This window comes from Zonotrichia albicollis, chromosome 1, assembly GCF_047830755.1.
Source record: "Zonotrichia albicollis isolate bZonAlb1 chromosome 1, bZonAlb1.hap1, whole genome shotgun sequence".
In the NCBI taxonomy this organism is placed as follows: Eukaryota; Metazoa; Chordata; class Aves; order Passeriformes; family Passerellidae; genus Zonotrichia; species Zonotrichia albicollis.
Genome location: NC_133819.1, coordinates 143,217,136 through 143,236,681, shown reverse-complemented (window position 1 = coordinate 143,236,681; position 19,546 = coordinate 143,217,136). Strand labels below are relative to the sequence as shown.

Genomic DNA, 19,546 nt, shown 5'->3' with positions numbered 1-19,546 from the left:
GAATGGCCTGTGAAGTCTAGAAAGTCCCCCTTCTCAGGACCATCAGGGTCTCTTGTCTAACCTCCTGCTCAAAGCAGAGCCAGCTGTAAGATGAGACCAAGTTGTTCATGGTTTTATCCTGAGGGACTTGAGAAATCCAAGGGCAGCCTGTCTGAGCAACCTGTTCCAAAGCTCAGCTGTCCTCAGGATGGAAAATGATTTGTTATATCCAACTGGAACATGTCTTGTTTTAGTTCATGCACATTGTCTCTCATCTTTTGACCATGTTCTGGTGTTTCATAATGTAGACCATGTGGTTTTGTTTCTTCAGCTGAGAACATAAGGAGCTGTGATACTGTGTTTTATTTGTTTGCTCAGTATTTGTAGAAGTTTTTGTTCAGAGCTCTGCATTCAGCTAAGAATTGCAGTGGGGAAGATGCTATGCAGGGATAGGGGTTGCAGGTTTGTCCCCCAGCTGCCTGAGAGAGTACAGATGAAATATTAAAAGACTTTCAGAAGTAGACCCTTATAGGGGGAATATATGCCAGGAAGATAAGATCTCTGTGATCTAATACAAGAAATATCCATTTATCCTTTCACTTTTAATGTAGACAAGCAATAAACAATACTTTTGTCAGTTGTATCAATATAATTTATTTTAACTCCAAATCCCTCAAATAATGAGAAAACTCTTTATTTTTCAGGGAACCCAGATAGAATTGTCAATTGGAGTTGTCTTAGGAATTTCAACTATGGCAGGCAAGTATTAAAATTGCAGCACATTTAGACTAATATGGCCCATTCCTATATTTTAAGCTGAAAGTAGCACACAGGGCTGGAAATGCCTCTTCCTCAGTCTTGCAGCTGCATTTCCTAATAAAGAAACAACCTCTGGGTGAAGCTAGGGCATGTTCCATTTGTAGAAATGGAATTTCAGTTCAAATAGCTTTTGAAGTGCTTGTTGTTGATTTCAGCCTAATAATTCAAATCTTGGGTCAGTTGGGAAAGTGTATTTGCATTTCTGTGATGGAACTGCTCTGAGTTCCCCAGGGCCCAGTGTATGTGGATATATGTGTTTGTACATTGCTGATGGCTTGCAGTGCTAAGGGGAGATCAGTGTTGGTGTCTTTTTACTGCACTTCTTGGTGGCTCCTCTGCCTTGGTGAGATACCACAGGAGGCCAAGCAGCCACCCTGCCCCTGCCCTGGGCCAGGACTGATAAGCTCTGCTCAGCAGCTCTGGTGCCTCTGCAGTGTCACAGGGTGCTCATGGATCCACTGCTGCAGGTGCAGCATTGCTGAAAAGCATGAGGAGGGAGAGCTGAACTGAAAATGTTTCAGCAGGGCAAGTTAAAGGTTTGGAAATTTGCAGGCCTTGGTTCAATGTGAGACAGTCACAGGGAAGCTTATCTTAGTAAGGTCTGCTGTGAAATCTGTATTTTGTGTATAACTTTGTTCACTTGTGTACAGTATTTCTTCTTGAATTGACACAGTTCATGGATATATTGACATGTTTATCAAAGCTGCATACCTGAGTGACAGCTCCTTCTATTTCCAGTGCTCCTCTTCAGGCACTGGAAGGCTTTTCTTGGTGTCCAGCCTTAGCTGCATGGAGCTGACAATCGTGCACAGCTGTTCTTAACTCTGATCTCAAAAGTTATGTTGATTTCCAGGTGTTAGTGCTGTCTTTTTTGTATTTGTCAAGTTTTCGCCATGTAAATTGGGAAAAATAGTTGCACCTCTTACTAATTCTAATCTGCTGCTGTTATTAAACTGTAATAAGGTCAGAATAAAAACTAAAATATAAGGAGCTTAGGTCTAGTCTTTAATTCTCTAAAAAATGAGAGTATGCGAAGGTCACTGCAGGGTGGGAGCTGGGTTTGTTTGTAGGGTTGGAGGGTTGGTTTTGTTTGTAGCTAAAATAATAGCTTTTTCTCTTCCCTCTTCCTCCCTCCAGCTGCAGCTTTGGGAAACCTGGTTTCAGATTTAGCTGGACTGGGGTATGTATGAACTTGTGTTAAGAATATTAAGTGCATTCATTGAGATGCAAAGTGGAAAAATAATTTTTTTGTAATGTAATATAGTTCTGCCTAATATACCGTCTCAGGTTGTTACCCCAGATCTGAAGGGATTTCCTTCTCCTCAGCTAAAACATTATCTCTGCAATGTCTTCAGGTCTAGACATACCTATTTCTGATAAAAACAGATCCAGCTTATTTTAGTTTTTACAGGAAGTTTCTGCATAACTGCTGGAACTAAAGCTGTTTGTTATGCCTGTTTTTCCCACTTTCCCTCTGTTTTGTTTTCTACAAATTACAAGGCTTGCCACTAACTAATCTGTCACCTTTCTTTCAGTAAAGGTTATTTAAAAAGCTCTGTAAAAATGCATTAACATTCACGCCAGTTGTGTTGTACTGCATAAGGTTTTTAGTAATACTGTGTCTTCAATCAGTGACATAATTAAATTACATTGCAAAATGTGACCTTTAGAAGTCTGAACTCTGTGCCATAATTTTCTCTCAATCACTTTATTGGTATGCTGAAGGAAAAGCTCTTGTCTTTAAGTTCAAGTATTTCAAATCCCTCACTTACAAGGTACTGTGAGATTCAAAATAATTTGTTCTTGTTTTCTTGTTCTTCAGTCTTGCAGGTTATGTGGAAGCTTTGGCTTCCCGGCTGGGTTTGTCAATCCCTGACCTGACACCCAAACAAGCTGACATGTGGCAGACCCGGCTCAGTGCACACTTGGTGAGTATCCTGTGGGCAGCACTGCTGGGGTGGGGCTTTTTGTGTTAAACCAGCTGATAAATGCTTTTTGTCACTTTTTCCATTTATTCCTTGGTGACCACCAACTTTGTGCATGTTCCCCAGAGGGTTTAGTCTTAGGCCCATATCAGGGAGAATCAAGAGATGGGAATTTTTTGAGCTTGAGAGGTTTTTTTGTACGCAGCAAGCCCAAGTGACAAGTGACATGGATAGTCTCTGCAATGACTTTGTGTACACTGTGCAGAGACCTAGGCTGAGCTCTGGCTGTGGTGATAAGATAATTTACTTGGAAGTTATGACCACTTAGTAGTTTACTCCTATACATTCTTTGTCAAGTGCTTGTTATTCATATACCTGTGCTGATTTGTACTAATTTCTAATGTTCTATAATTAGCTTGGATATGAAATCAGCTTTTCTCTGGCCAAACTTTTAGCATTTGAGTGGTATGCACTGCCTGTGTTTACAGTTACAGGACACTCACCTTGCAGATGCATTTTCAGGGTGATTGCTTACTTAACATCTAAATATTTGAAGTGGTCCCACTTCAGCAGTGAGCAATGATTAAAGAAACAGATTATCAGAAACTGAGTAAAGAAACAGATACTTCACTTTGTCAGAATGAGCCTTCATTGGGAAAAATACTTTTGCAGATTTAAGGGAGAAGAAATAGCACTTATTGAGGAAAAGTTATGGTAGAAAAAGTCAGGTTTTAGCAGTGATAGATCAAAGCACAGAGCAGTGAAGAGTTGGCATGCTGTCAGGAGGCTGCCCCATAGTCTAAGAGTCTTCTAAGTAAAAGCTGAGCCTGTGGCAAAACCTGTCATTGCACTCTGTTTATATTCCTTTTCTGTGAAAAGACTTCTGTGCACTTTTGCGTGTATGGTAGCATTTTGTCTTTTTTACCTGCTGTCTCAAGTTTTTCAACACTATTCACCTACTGCTATTGATGTAGTTTGGAGGCTGCTTGTCTTTATTGCCTCTCCTCTTGACTTATAAATTCAGGTCAACTGAAATGTTTTCCAGTTTTTGTTGGTTTTGCCTTTTGCCTTTGAAAGCCATCATGTTTGCAAGGAGCCACTCATTCCTTTGATGATTTGCAGTGCCAGATACAAGCAGATGCATTTATAATTGCACCTAAAATATGTGTAGGTGTTGTTTGGTGGCTTGTTGTTTTGGTTATTTTTTTTCCTTTTCTGTCTTCCTGGCCATTCTGCTAATTCTTTGAATGTCTGTTTCCTCCCTTACCACTTGTTCAGCTCTTCATGATCATTGCTCTCCTCCTTCTTCAGAACTGTCTTTTGTCATAGCAAACACTGTTTCTAGCCTTGTCATATATGTCTCTCTCTCATAGACTGTGTTTCTAGTCTGCATGCTAAGGAAAAATGTGATTCCCAGCTGAAAAGTAGGACAAGGATTGTGTGTCCCTGGTTGTGGTGGTACATGGGAAATGAGTAATAACTGATCAGTGAAAAACTTAATTTTTTCCCCTCTTTCTTTAGGGTAAAGCTATTGGAGTGACCATTGGCTGCATTTTAGGAATGTTTCCTTTGTTGTTCTTTGGCGAGGAGGAAGAAAAACTGGAAGAAAAATAATAATCTTTTTACAAGACATATACAAATGTAAACTACTGTACCTCAATTATTCAATTATGCTGTCAATATTTAGGAATTAACAGACAGTAAAAAAATGTATAGACTTGGGAACAAAACCTTCAGCATGTCATTTTATGGAAACACTAATTTATTGTGGCCTTGTTGTGTTCAGTACTTCTTTTTATAAGATATCATCTAACTTTTTATTTAATTGTAAATTTTTGAAGTGTTTTCACTTATGGCAAGATGTTTACCACTTTCCCCTTTGAACTTATTCTTTAATGGATTATTACTTCAATAATCCACCATGGATGACAGTATCACTCTTGAATTGTATATTGGTTGCTTAACAGTTGTAATTGCATGACAGAAATATCACTGGTGTTCATCAGGTCCTTCAATGCAGATTACTAAGAAGGTCAGGGATGAGTAATTTGAAGTCCCTCACTTTGCAAGGAGACTGGTTGCCCCTCACCAGCCATCAGTTTGCACTGCCTTAGATTAGATATTTCAGTGATCTTTGACAGTATAGTTTCATTTTTTTCACAATTCTGACTTAAGTGTCTCTGAATTGTCTTCTGATGATCATGTTGATGCTTTGACAAGGTAAGTATTTCTAGTGTAGGCTCTCTACCAAGTCCATTTTTAAAGTGATGATTTAACACCTTCTGTACTTCCATATTCATGCCTCTTTTTTCCCTTTCTAAACAGTGTTTTGTGAATTGAGTTGAAATATCCTTAAATTTGTCTTCCTCTGTTTTGAGTGTGGTATTAAAGAATTCAGACCAACTGTGTCAAAACCACAAACAACTTTTTAAATTGTTCTGCTTAATATAAGGTGTGAATAATTGATTGGGTAGATGAGACCCGGGAACAGTTCAGGGTATGAATGAATGCTGGCATTGCACGTTTGTTATGAGTGGTTCAGTTGAAATAATAAGTGTACCATCAGTCTGGATTAGAGGACCTGATTTGATGATAATACCTTTGTGTTTAAGATTAGCCGTTGCTACTTTTTTTTCCTGAGACAATTAGTTAAAAAAAACAAGCAACAAAAATAGGAGAATTGAGGCCTTTTTACTTTTTTTTTTTACTTTTATTTTTGTAGTCTCACTTGGCGTATTATAGACCTGACAGTATCATGTAACTGTGCTTTTTTATATGGGTATGAATAAAATGATGACAACTATTGAATATTCATAATATTTCAGGATCTTACTTGCCAATAGCATAATGCTAAACTGCTAATTGTCCCTCAGAGGAGAAGGTTTCTTACTTGTTTGAATACCGCTTGGAAAAGCCACTAAAAAGTGACACAGCCAGGGCACTTTGAAAGTTTTGTTGCTGAAATTGCTAGCACTCCTGAAACCTAGAGAGAAAAGTTAAAAAAAACCTCAAGTCCTCTGATTATTTTTATTTGCTGTAGGAAAAGTCTTACTGTAACGTGTGTTTTACAAAACTCATTGCTTAGCTCCTTGTTATGAATCCTACTTCTCTGTTCTGATTTCTAGACGCCCTTTAAACAGCAATACTGAAACTGACTTTAATGAAGGTGACACTTGTATCTGTTTCTTAAAAAGCAGATGTTGAAAGCTTGGAGTGAGTAGTCCTAATAGTATGTGCTGTACTTTGCACATTAAACCAGGAAAATCTGGACCAAGCTGTAAAACTGTATGAAAGCTCAGCCAAGCAGCAAACACAAATGCAGAGGAGTTTCACTTGTGCTTCAAAGGTGGAAGCTTTATTAAAATAAAAAATAAAAATCCAAATAACAACAACCTCCCCAACTATAACACAAAAATATCCACCAAAAAAACCCCAACCCACAAAAACAACCCAGAAAGGCAATTATGCACTCTTTCACCAACAGATTGCTGCTGGTTTACAGTACTTCAGTGTTCAGAGGTTTTTTTACTCATCCACACATTTGTCTTGCCTTGAACTTTTAACTTTTCTGCCTCTGCGTGCACTTTTGTTTCTATACAAAGCTGTATGTATTTTTCACATTTTTCTTAAACTGAAGTACAAGTCAAAGCAGTTTTACATAGCTTCTTTTGTTGCTGTTTTTACAATTACTTCAACATTGTTTCCCATTACAGTACTGGCATCTTGATTGAAATCTTCCAGCAGTGGCCAAATCTCTGTTCTTTGGCATTGTACCATTGCAACACTGTTTTCATCACTCTGTTACAGCTCATGAAAACAATTGGAAGGTTGTGCCAGATGTCACAGTAGTATTTGTTTAATAATAGCAATAGGAAAGACTGTGTAATATTGTTAAATAGCTTGTGCATGTAAATTGAGTACCTTTTGTTGCTGTATGTCAAACTATTGTACTGCAACCAGTGCTTTTATTGAGAATCAATGAACTAAAGTATCTTGAAAGAAGTTAATCATGTGTCTTCTTGTTAAACTGCTTAGTTGACCACAAAAATGTGGAGGGCAAGTGACACATGGTAAGAAATATTGGGTATTTTAGTCTGATACCATAATGAAGAAGATGACTTCTGGGGTTTCAGTATTTGATAAAGGTGAGGAATAACTTGTGATGTGAGAGGATTAGTGGTGCTGTTGGAGGCTCAGAGAAGGAGTTTGTAGGGGCCAAGCTGCCCCCCTGAGAACTAGGTAGTTCAGGATCCACACTTGTGTGGGCATGGCACTGCTGTGTGTGGAAGAGAAGATCTGTGCCCTGTCTCTCCACAAGGAGAATGGGTTTTTCTGGGGTATATGGATGAAAGTAATCCCTGATGCTCTGATCACACTTGCTAAAAACCTGAATGAGAAGACACAGTCCCTTTTACTTTCTGGTATATTCTTCCTTCTTGATAAAAGGAAAAACAAGACACTGCAGGCTTGTTAAGTGACTTCAGTATTGCTCTATTTTTTTTATTCTATCCATTTGTCCTGTGTTAACAGGAATTTCTTTTGCCTTGAAGGGCTGGCAGACCCAAAATTGTATTTGAAATACTGTCTTCTATTGTAATTTAAATTATAAATGTATTTTTGACTGTATGTTATCTCTAGGAACAAAGAACGTGCATCTGATAATAGGGTTACCCAAATCTTCTTGCCAGTATTTTCTCATGCGTGTACTTTTACATAAATTATTTGAATTCAGACAACATATTTTGTATTGTCTTTAATTAAATTGTTGAACTTTCTGTAAACTTTTGTACTATAGAAAAGCTGTTCTGTGTTTCTTTATTAGACCAGATGCTGGAGGGGAAATATTAATAATATCCTGTGGGTATTCAGCCTCAGTTATACAAAATGGGAATTTATTATATTTAAGTTTTAAGCAAGCAGTCCTTTGTCACTGTCATAGGAAATACCACCATGGAGTGGTACTTCTGTCTCTTCATGCTCAGAAGAGAGCAATTTAAATAATTAAAATATTTGCATGGTAAACTGGTGGTGTTTGTGATTAATATTAATCAGAAGTTCACTTGCACTTGAACTTTTGGAATTAACTGAGGGTTTTTGTTTGTAGCCTAAACCTTTTTGAACTATCCTGGATGTTGGAGCTCTTCAGTTGTTTTTTTTCTTGTTGGACAGTCCTTTTTTGTGGATGTCTGTGCAAGAAGAAGTGCTGTGAGTAAAACATCTGTACTGTAAGGATGGTCTCATTCAATTTTGAGAACCTGTACAGGCTGGCTGTTGTTTTACTCCATTGTGGTTGTGTTGTGTAGTTGAACTTCATTCCTGCTGTTCAGAGAGCCTGTCACACTTCTACCTGACATTTTCCTCTTCTTGATCTGATGTTTTACATGGGCTAATGACAAGCTAAGAGAGCAGCAGTATATAAACTGAAGGTCTTAATAAAGTATGGAGGAATTATCACCCTGCTCTGAGAGTCTTATACCTCTGGAATTTTTCAATCTAAAATATTAAGAAAATAGCTAGACCTCATAACACAAATTCAAGCTGCCATTTTAAAGTTTGTATTAGGTGTTTGTTGGGGCTTTTCCCTTGCCTCAGTGTTCAGGACCCTTGGTATTTAAAGTGTTGCTTCAAAATAGCATTGGGGCAGGGGCTGTGGGCTGAGGGTTTGGGCAAACTTGAGATTCTGAAGCCAGGCAAGAGAAATGCAGAAGGGATTTTTTAATTTTGTGTTGGAAGACAGCTGTGTGTGTTTGAGTGCTGATGTAGTACTTCTGTAAGTAGACGTTGCCAAGGTAAGGCCTTTTGCAGGTAGGAAACAGTTCTGACTTAACATTAGTAGTGGACAGTATGTGAGCAAATGGCTTAAAGGACTAAATGCTGCTTCACAGTCATGAGTTACTCTTCTGTGTATGTGTGTAAAGATTAAGTTGCTGTAAAATACAAAATTATTTGAGACCTTAAATTAATGCGTTTTGTGTCCATTTTGTGTTCTGTTCTTGATACTGTGCTTATCAGAGTGTCTTTTTTTTTTTTGTCTGTTGGTATGAAAAAGACCTTATGCTTTTGCCTTGAGAGCTTAAGCACTTCCAAAAATGTGAGTATTGATTGATCTGTTAGAAAATAGAATATCTTGTTATGGAATATGAAGTGTCCTGAGTGGCACCATTCACTGTTTAGAAAACTTGGATCCAAAGGGTAAGATTTGCCATATGGGATCTACTGCTGCCATTCCTGTTCAGAAGAGGTTTCCACTGAGCAGTACCATGGATTGGTAGGACAATAACAGGGAGTGCTGCCTTGTCCTTGCACAGCACTGCTACTCGGGTTTGGCAGGGTGGTCTGTTTGCTCTGTGGTGTTTCTTCATAGTTTTGTGAAAATTACTTGTCTGTTACTTCCAGCTAGTAACAAGGAAAGTGAGGAGAATGAGATTCTTCTAAGTAATTTTGCCTACATGGGGATGCATAAGGGTCTTATTAAAAGAGGAAAAAAATATTTTTATTCATGGTACTTTCCTGCTGTTCTCTGTGCTTTGAGAGTGATTTTAACATGCTGGAACATTGGAAGATTCCAAAGGGCTAGTGAGGTTTCCCTCCCCCAGACTGGCTTCTCTGCTCATCTTAGCTATTCAATCATAAAAGGACCCATCAAAGGAAAGGAGATATAAAAGGACAGAGGTCCTTGAACAGGAAGAGAAGAATGTTTACAGGTGATTAACCTTTGCAATACAAGGGGCAAGCTACCAAATACCACACCAAAAGCCAGTTGGATGTTGAAAGGGGAGTAGCCTCTTTTGGTGAAGTTTCAGGTAGCCTTTCATGAAGATCTGTGACTGTTTTTTTCTTTTCTGCTATTAGTTATTTGCCCCTTTTTGGGTAGGAACACTGGAGAAGAAGTATCATTTTCCTTCTGTACACTTTGCTCCCTGAGAGCTCCACCATGTTCTAAGGAATGTCAGGACTGGAGAAGAGTCTGCAACCAGAGCCACTGTTTGTAGGAAGACATCCCAAGAAGAGCCCATGCTGTGATAGGCTGTCTTATCTTCCTTTGTAGTCCTCATTTGCATTTAAAGGGAAGCAGACACTGGGATGGTTTCTCTGGGAAAAGAAATGTTTCTCTTGGATGGTGTTCATTTGTGGCAAGGGTTATTGTGCTACATGCTGAGGAGCAGGGCAGTCCTTCATGTGGCTATTAAAAAAAGAAGAGGTTCCTCCTGAGCCTCCATTGGAAACCTTAACATCTCATAGGATAGTGCTCTGCTAATCTCTGCAGTGGATGAATGGCCTGGCTGTGTGATTTGACAGATTATAAAGTCCTAGGAAAGCCAAAGGCAGTTGCATGTCATTTTTCTATATGTCACTAAGATGTGTGAGGGGTTTGTGCACTTGTGAACTCAATCACATGTGGATATCCCTCAGGCTTCAAGGCTCAGTTTTCATATGTTGGGAGGACTCTTGAGATGGGATTTCCCCAACTAATGTTGGTTTTCCATATTGCAACTGGGCTACTCCATCTGTGTTATATAGCTCATTGTCATGGTTTGAGCCTGGCACAGAGCCAGTGCCCCCCATGAAAATGCCTCACCCTGGTGTCTGCTGTGAGATGTGACCAGGAATAAGCAAAACAGGCTCTAACTTAAACATAAAGACCACTTTATTACTTAAACTACAGGAAAATAGGGAGAGACTATAAGGAAAAAGAAGAAAAGAATTGAAAACCTTACAAAAAAACCATTTTCCTCCTCCCCCACCACCTGACTTTCCCAATCCAATACATTCTCCCAAAACAACTGCCCAGCCTTGGCCCCACACGTTAGTATACTCAAACTTCAGTTCATGAAGAGGAAAGGAGTCTTTCTCGTTCCATAGGCTTCTCGTGGAAACACACTGAAAACCTCGTGTGCTTCCCTGTCACTTCGGCACCGCCCGGAAAGTCCATTTGCCGCTTGTGACATCTTCCTTCCATGCTCAGTGCTCTCACCACCGAGACATGGCCAGAGCTGCTTTTAGGGTTGTCTTTCAAGGATGCCTTGTCTCACTCCAAAAAGGCACAGTCTCTGCTTTTGGGACATCTGTCCCCCCCATATTTTTCCAACCCCCTGGGGCCGGGGGGTCCTCACGAAGAACCTTCCTGGTTTTGAGGCACTGCCTCCCCCTAAATGCAGTCTGTGTCACAGGAACAACTGAGTCCATGGCTACAAGAAAAAGTCCAGCCAAAAGGCCACTCCAAATCATCTCCCCCCATCCAATCATCTCCACATTCTACGGGCCAAAGTCCTTGTCTCATCTCATCTCTCATCTCCCTTCTTATTCAGCTTCGAGGAGGATTAGCATTTTTGCAAGGCCCCAATCATGCAAGAAAGGGTTAAAAGTTTTCAGTCTCTGTCTGTCCTGGGACGAGATGATACTCCCACACGTGCTGCTGCTGCGGCCGGCCGCTCTCCCTCCCGGGGGGGGGGGGGGGGGGGGGGCTGGCCGCCCGATGTCTCGATGTCTCTTGGGGCTCCGCCACCCTTCCATCCTTGAAAGCCCCTCAACCCCCACCTCTGTCCAGGCCCCTGGCCTACCGCATGGCCGCCCCTCCCCCGCCCAGCAGCAGCGGGCTGGGCGGGGGAAGAGATCTGACCTCTTCGCCCGACGATGTCCCAAAGAGGAAGTGCCAGGGCAGTGCCTTGCTTTTAACCCCTGTGTATTCTCGGAGGTGTGTCCAAACCCCACTGGCTACACCAGGTGTCAGTATGAAACCCAAAACCTTCATTGGTTTGACCACAGCTTCCCAGAATTCCCACTCCTTCCTGGTCAAACCACGACACTCATGACCCCTTTGTGTTTGGCAGAACCAGTCCTGCAGAGTGTGTTTTGTCTGATGTAGGTGTTGCAGTTCAGGGTGGGATTTCTCACATGCTGCAGGCAGGAGGGTACTGGCTTACAGCCTCTGCACCAAAAATACAGTGCTGATGTTAATTCCTACAGTCTTCTAATATTCTTTGAGCTATTGTGAATAATTGGATTGTAATGGGGTTTCAGCCCTGTCTTTTGCCCAGAGTTTGCGCAGGTTTTGATTGACCTGCCCAGTGCCATATTGCTTTTGGTCAATGAAATTATGAATTAGGCAAGATAGCTTGTTCCATGAAATGGAAGAGTTTTTTTCCCCATGAAATAACTGGTTCATTGGATGGAAACTGCTGACTGTTGTAAAGCAAACTGACCTTTTGAGTGGAGCAGCTTGGTAGCAAACAGGGTTGACAGGGAAACAAATGGCTTCTTCAAAACTTTCCAGCAGGGAAAAGCTGCTCCTTTCTTGATGGTTGTTCTCTCTGACATTCTGTGTCAGCAGCAAATTACAATGGTTTTTTGTTTTGGTTTTCTTTCTGCTGTTGTGACAAATGATGCCGATGTTATGTATTGCACAGCAGTGGGGATCTCTGTTGTAAGTTACTTTGCATGAAAAAGGCAGTCTGCAAAATTAAACAGCTAATTCAACAAAAAGGAACTTAAAGCATACACAAGGCAGTGCCCAGACTTTGTGCCTATAAAAGCAGAGACCAGAGGGCAAGGACAGCAACTCAGAGGCTGGAAAGCTCCTGTTGCTAAGGCACCTGTTAAAGAAAGAAACAGTCTGCTGCAGGACAAGTCATAGGTGTCTTCTAACATACCAGGGGTGTCCTCTGATAAACTCTCAGTATGCACTGTGGTTTTTGCAGATGTTATCTCACATCCTCCTCTAATCTTATTCAGGGTAAAGTTTGCAGATAGAGTCCTTTAGTTTGTGATGTGGTTATTTATTTTATTTCCTCCACATTATAAGAAAGTGCAGAAGGAGTGGTAGTGCCACAGATGGTTAGAACAAAAGGTGGTGGGTTTCTGCATTTCCTTAATATGTTTTTTTCTTTGCATTGATGCTCTGGAGATGTGTAAATGTTAGAAAAAAATTAAGCATCCATGGTTGTTGCTATCCATAAATGACTGTTCTGCTTGCACCTGGCAGCATTGTGTGAGATGTTGCAGCCGTGGTGATGCTGTGGCTTTTTTACAAACTGTGGCCTACAGCTTTGATATATTTTGTTTTCAGTTGTGTGGAAGTTTCTTCCTAACCTTCATTTTTTAACTACTCTCAGTTTGCTACTTTGAATTAGTACTTCTCAGTGTGTCACACTGAGTAATTCCTCCCCATGGTAAGTGTATATGCATATTGAAAAATATTCATCTATTGGAAATATGTCCATTCTTTTAACTACACTTAGTCACTGTTGGAACATAACCACTCTTTTCTGTATATCCCATTAATCCCCTGTAGCACTGTTATTTCTGCAAGTAAATAAGCTCCATTTTCTAGTGCTTTAAAACACAGCATGAAATAGTTCAGGGACTGTCACAAGATAGCTGTAACAATTAGGAAAATCTGAGTTACTTTCCCTTCTTCCTGATACTCTTGTCTGTGCAGTCAAAACTGTGTCAGCCTTTATGACTGCACAGAGGGAGTGTCCTTCATTTTCACTCACCTTTGTCTTTCCAACCCTGCTGCCTCCTAACAATTACTGGTTGTTCCAAATTTCTGCCTGTGCAATTAGATTTTATTTTGCATTTAAAATGTTTGAATTTTCTCCTAACCTCCTTGAATCCTTCTGACAGTATCCTGCCACTGGCAGAGTGTAAGCAGTAGTTAGGGGAAAGTGTATTTAGTTATATATTAACGTTAATATTTTGCTTGCTGTCTTATAAATGCCAGTTATGTCAAGCTGTGCATATTCTCAGCATTACTTACCACCCATGCAAAACCAATTTTTTGCTGGTTTTCTCCACAATCTGTGTCTCTCTTTTTTTTTTGCCCCCGTAATTTTTAAGAATTATTAAATGTTCAATCCACAGGAGCAGACTCTGGTTTTGCTGATCTTAGTGAATCAATTTATAGAAACTGGCAGTTTTGTCACTTATTAATACTGCTGGAGAAGTCTACAGCATGTCAGCTTGTCATTCTCTTTGCAGGATAGTATTTGTCTCGCTTAACTGTGGCTGTCTAGAAGTTACACATCCCTCTGAGCCATGCAGGGAGTCAGAGAAGCACCTCTGGAGGATGGTGCATCCCCCTGCTTCCAAAGAGGATGAAAAGCTGACTAACTCTAAGTTATGTCCCAAACTTGTGGGTAGGCTGAGGTAAATCTAGTGTTAGCACTTTCTGGCTTTTGAGCTATGTGCAGTTTCTGGCTCCTCAGGACCAGCTCCTGTGCTCATGGCATGTCAGATGGTGGGGCTCAGTTTGGAGATTTGCTGCCCAGTCTGGATCCTGGGAGAAGAGGAGCCAGCAAAATCTATTTCACATCTGAATCACAGGGGTGACCCAGCCCAGTGAAATGGGCATTTGCAGATGTGATGGGTACCTCCTGGGGCTGTCACACATTTATTTCCCTGACTCCTGGGATTCGTGGCTATATGACAATTTTGATACATGCCTTGTAGGGTCTGGAAGATGAGTGACTTTTGCAATCAGTGTGAGTGTAGAGAAGAATAATAGTGGTGGATGAGAATTCATTTTAACATGACTGTGCTCCAAACTTGGAGTAAACTCAAAGCTACAATAAAGTCTTTCTCCTTCAGGACTAAACATTACTAAATTAAAAATAAAGACACTGGTTTTGGTTGTGGTGTGGCATTGGCAGAGTGGCATTTCTGTTGGCAGACAATAAACGGGCTGCTGTCCTTCACTGGATAAAGAGGGGGGCTGTTACGTTCTTGGCCTGAAAGAAATAACAGTGCCTCATCCCTACTGGAGACTTGCCCTAATGTTTTAAGTGACTTTTGGAAAAGCAGGTCAGGTTCTTTGCTGAACTGCATTCACAGCCTCTAGTTTCCTATTCAGCTCTGGAAACTTGGCAGAGCAGATTCTGGCAGTGGTATACCAGGTTTCTAGGCAGTTTGAAGCAGATTTGACATGGCTGTATCCAGAACACAATAGTGAATGGAAAATGTGCACAGACTTCTGTGAAATTCAGTGAACAGACAGCAGGGCCTCTGTGCAGTGGCTGCTGGTCTGGTTCTCCGCCAGGTGAGATGCACAGATGACTGTGGGCATTGTCTGTCTGTAAAAGGTGCATGAGGGTTGTCTGGGAAATTGGGAAGCTCCTTTTCCAGGAGCATAAGCTCCAGCTGAATTGGAGCAGCTGCCACAGGATGAGCACCTGTTGTGTGCACAACACTGGGGGCAAACTCGTGGGTGCTGAGGCCACTCCACTTTCCTTCTTGTGATGAGCCCTTTAACCAAAGTTTAGTTGTAAGATCTGTGCATAGGCACAGAGCATCTAACCATAGATGTGGTGCTTTCCTGCCCTCTGCAATGCTGTAGGTGTATTATTTGTCAATTTACTTGGGCTTTTAACCCCAAAGTACATATGTAACTACTAAGGATCCAGTCTGGTGAGGCTGGAGTCACTCAGGTGTGGAAAGTCACAGTTCAGTGTCTCCCTGTAGAATGTTCTGGGTAAAAGGTTCATAGGATCTGAGGTACAGCACCAACAGCAAGAAAGATGTGAATGTCCCTTCAGTCTAGAGGATGAGGACTAACTGTGGACACAGGATTGTTTTGACCAAATGATAATAAAGATTTTTCCTTAGAATGTGGAAGAAATGGGGTCTTTTTGGTCACAAGTGTGGTGGATTTTGTCATGACATTGAGAGAGGTTTTGCATCCCTATTGCCTCAGTTTGTCCTTTGCCTGAGACACTCACTCATCCTGTCATAGCTTCAGCCCTCCTTGCTGACCTGATGTTTGGCCTCTAGTCATGTGGGTGAAGAAACTGCTGATGAAACTCCTTCATTGAGGAGCTGCTGGCAGGCAGCATCAGTGACAGCAAAGGGTTCCAGCCAAGTCTGGCACCAGGAGAGACTGGGTTTGTACTAGCAACAGGGAGATGTTAATGCATTTAAAAGACAATTTGGCAATGGACACAAAACCCAACTGTCACAGCTGCTCAGTGGTAAGTTCATACTGAATGCTTGGTGCTGTGGAAGAGAGGCTTAAAAGATTGTTAGAAGCTCACAGCTGGGGAAAAAACAAAACGTGGAGTCAGGAGGGAGAGACAGGAGGAAAAGAGGAAAAGTAGCACTGAAGTCATGGTAGTTAAAATGGGATGTAGGCTTATTCAAACAGGGATGTGACATATAGGTGAGGGCTGCCTGCTGCTGTGGAGCTTTACTTGGAGTGCACAGGATGGATGGGTCAAATAGGGAGGTGTGAGAGAAAACAGTACTTGGTGTTAAAAACTGGGCTGGCAGGGAGGGGGAAGAGATGAGTCAGTAGGACAGAGACAAGTGAAAGAGGGATGAGAATTCACTTCCAAGAAATTGTTAGAAATAAGGAAAAATGCTTCAAAATGTTATCAAATTAAAAACTAATATAAAACCTCATGGGGATGTGTGGACTGTAGGGAGATTAAGGCAGGCAGAAGGAATACACCTTGCCAGTATTCCTTGGGCTCAGGTAGCGGGTGTTGAAAATCAGAAATGCTTTGATTGAAGAGCTTGAGAAACTGCATTTTGTTGCTCTGACTAACCTCTTGAAAAGTTTGGCCTCTGCATGGTTTTCCTTGTGATCTCAGGGTTCTTTTAGAAATGTTTGGCATTTTGTTGCAATTTGACAGAGATGTGCAGCATTTCAAAATGGAAATTGAGTAAATGGATGGGGGGGCGGGGGTAATTGTGTAGCTCAATAGCAGATAGAGGTCAAGATATTTCCCTCTCAGCTGGCTTCAAACGAAGCCATCTTCATTAGCATGCATATTTCAGAGACATACTTAGTCTTTTTCATTAATCTTAATATAGATCATGAATTTAAGTCAAGAGGCAACAAGAACAAGTCAGCATATGAATAGCTGTGGCATATTCTTTTCACTCAAGAACACATTTATCTTGATGCCATCTCTGCTGGAACTCTAGCAAGTGTGCTTTTCCAGGAGAGTAATGGGAGGAAATAGCTGCTTACCTGACTAATACAAACCTCCCTCTGATGTTATAAACTGGTTATTCTTAAACAAAGCAGGAGTGTGTTGTTCTAGATAAGCATAAAATGGAATCACAATTTAGGGATTGTTATTTAAATTTTAGAACAATGTAATGTGTCCTGTGTGTCACTTCTGTCTAGTTCTGGCTGAATCTGGGTACCCTCCTACAGGGATGATGGCACAGTGGTCAAACAGAGAGTGGTGGATGTTGTTTGTGCTGCCTTTGGCACATGGACAGTGAAGTGGACTGAAAACTGCCTGAATGTCTGGCACAGAGCCATGTCCAGCCAGAGGACAGTCACCACTGGTGGCCCAGGGGTTGATACTGGGGTCAGAGCTGTTTAATGTCGTTGTTAATGATCCTGGTTGATTGTGCTGCTATGCCAGCACATTTGCAGTGATGTGAAACTGGGAGGAGTGGCTGATGCACCAGAGATGTGCTGCCATCCAGAGGAACCTGGACAGGCTGGAGGAACGTGACAGGATCCTTGTGATGTCCATCCAAGGCATATGGCCAGTGCTGGCCCTGGGCAGGAGCAGCCCTGTGCACTGCTACAGGCTGGGGCTGACCCCACAAAGGCCCTTGGGGTCCTGGTGGACCCCAGGATGACCAAAAGCCATCAATTGCCCCTGAGGCAGAGGTGACCACCCACATCTGGGGCCTGTGCCAATAGGTGGACTCCTTGTTACAGAAGAGACTGGGACATACTGGAGCAAATCCAGAAAAGGGCCACAAAGATGGTTAAGGAATGGAGCATGTGTCATAGGAGAAGGCTTCAGAGAGCTGGGATTATTTAGTCTGGAGAAGGGGAGGTTCAAGGGGACCTTACCCATGTGTGAGTACTTGACTGGGTGGGAGAGTAAAGAAGTGAGATGCAGTTCTCAGTGTTAGGACAGGAAATTCTATTTAAGCATAACAGAACACCCAACATTTTATTGTGAGAGTGATGGGACACTGGATTGGGTTGTCCAGAGAGATTCTGGAGTCTCCATCCTTGGAGATACTGAAAACCTAATGACACAGCACCGAGCAACATGCTGTAGGTGACCCTTCATTGAGAAAGAGGTTGGGCTAAGCCATCTGTAGAGGTCTCTTCCCACCCCAGTCTCTACGTGATTCTGTGGGTAAGATATATTTTTGTTATCATTTGGGGAAAAAAATCTTCACTGGAATGAAACTGCAATTATTCAGATGGCTTCAGGAAAAAATAGGAGTAAAAAGCACTGCACAGATAAAAGTTCATTGGTAGTTAAAACTTGAAAACATTGCTGTGTTCAAGTCCATGTTTTACCTTTTACAGGACTGCCAGTTCTTGTCAGAGGATCACAGAATCATAGAATGGTTTGGGTTGGAAGGAATGTTAAAATTCTGCTAATTCCACTCCTGCCATCATAGGCAGGAGATGCCACCCCCTAAGTCAGGTTGCTCAGGACCTTGTCCAGCCTGGCCTTGGAAGAGAATGAAGGTCACTTATTTTGAATTACATTAAGAGAGTTTGGATGGTGGAAGCCTGGCTTGGAAAAAGTGATTTTGAATTTCCTAGCAGGATCAGCTCCTGCAAGCCGTGTATCATGCACATGGTGTTACCTTTGTGGGTGAGGTAACAGCTGGGGAGAACTCCTAGAAGAGCTTGGCTGCTTCTGTGCCTCCCTGCCAGCAGTAAACAGGACCAGGATCTCTATTGGTTTTTAAATGCTTCTGATTTGTTGCTCACCTCCCTTTTTGTATGTTTAGCTTTCTAGTTTGGTTGGCTCTGAGAAAGCTGGGAGCATAACAGCTGCAGGGTCTGATCTCCCTGGAATGAGTTTCTTGGAACACTTGTGAGAAATGCAGTCTAAACCTTCAGTAGCTTGCAGGGCTTGGCATGAAATTGCTGTTGTGGGTCCCTTCCAACCCAAGGTACTCTGTGATCCTCTTGTGGGCCAAGTTTATCTCCCTGAGCATTATCTGTACCCTCTGGGCTTTCCTCCTGAAAGCCATTATTGTGTAATCAAGCCTGGAGAGTATTGATCAGTGGCAGAGAATAACTTGGCAGGTTTTGAGGGCTCTGTTTGAACTGGAGGTGGCAGCAGCAGGAGTGGGCATTTCTTTTTGTTTGTTGGGGAGAGAACAAAACTGAAGAATTTTATTCTAAACCATCTTTGGTATTAATGTGTGGTTTAAACAGTGGCTGGGGTGGGGATATAATCTGCAGCTGTCTGGTGGTGGGCATGAGGAAAAGACTGGTTGTAGTGTAGGTGAAAAAGATGCTAGCAACAAGAGCTTCTGAAGTACTATCTACTGAATAGTAGTCCTGGGCACAGGCACCCCCAGTGTAATCAGTGTGTGAGTGGGCTGTGGGGCTGCAGCTGGAATAGAGCATTTTCTTCTAAATGTATTTATCATTGTGAATTTAAAAAGTGGAGAGGAGGTGAGGTTTTTATTAATAAAAACTGTTGCACATCATCAGCTTTATGCAAATATTAAATAAGAGACATGTCTGTGTACAATGAGATGTAAAAGCTGCTGGAATAAAACTTGAAAAATGTAAAGGCTGTTATTTAATTGCAAATCAACACTTGTTTTCCCTATTTCATTTCTTTTCTGCTTTATGTTTTTGTGCAGTGTGGGGAAGGTGCTCAGACAGCTGTGCTGATAAATTCTGGTTAAACTGTTTACCCTGAGCCACAGGGTGACCTTGGGCAATGCATGAGCCTGACAGGATAAAAACATGTTTCTTCCAGCTGTCTGTGTTAGACTCCTGGATCTCAGATTTCTTTTACAGTCAAGATTTTTGGGCCCATCTGGAAGCAGTGTGAATCCACTGTAGCAAAGCCTGCATCCAGACAGAGAGC

General features: G+C 41.6%; 1 protein-coding gene across 3 annotated transcripts in view; it reads left to right on the top strand.

Annotated features, from left to right (window-relative positions):
* Positions 1-19,267, top strand: part of TMEM65 (transmembrane protein 65) — a 42,368-nt gene extending 23,101 nt beyond the window's left edge. For all 3 annotated transcript variants that reach the window (XM_014275719.3, XM_074556599.1, XM_005479583.4), the window contains 4 exons: positions 684-738; positions 1,936-1,978; positions 2,621-2,726; positions 4,245-19,267. In XM_014275719.3, coding sequence (XP_014131194.1) covers positions 684-738; positions 1,936-1,978; positions 2,621-2,726; positions 4,245-4,337 — 297 coding nt within the window. In that variant the 3' untranslated portion in view covers positions 4,338-19,267. The remainder of the gene's footprint in view (positions 1-683; positions 739-1,935; positions 1,979-2,620; positions 2,727-4,244) is intronic.
* The last annotated feature ends 279 nt before the right edge of the window (positions 19,268-19,546 follow it).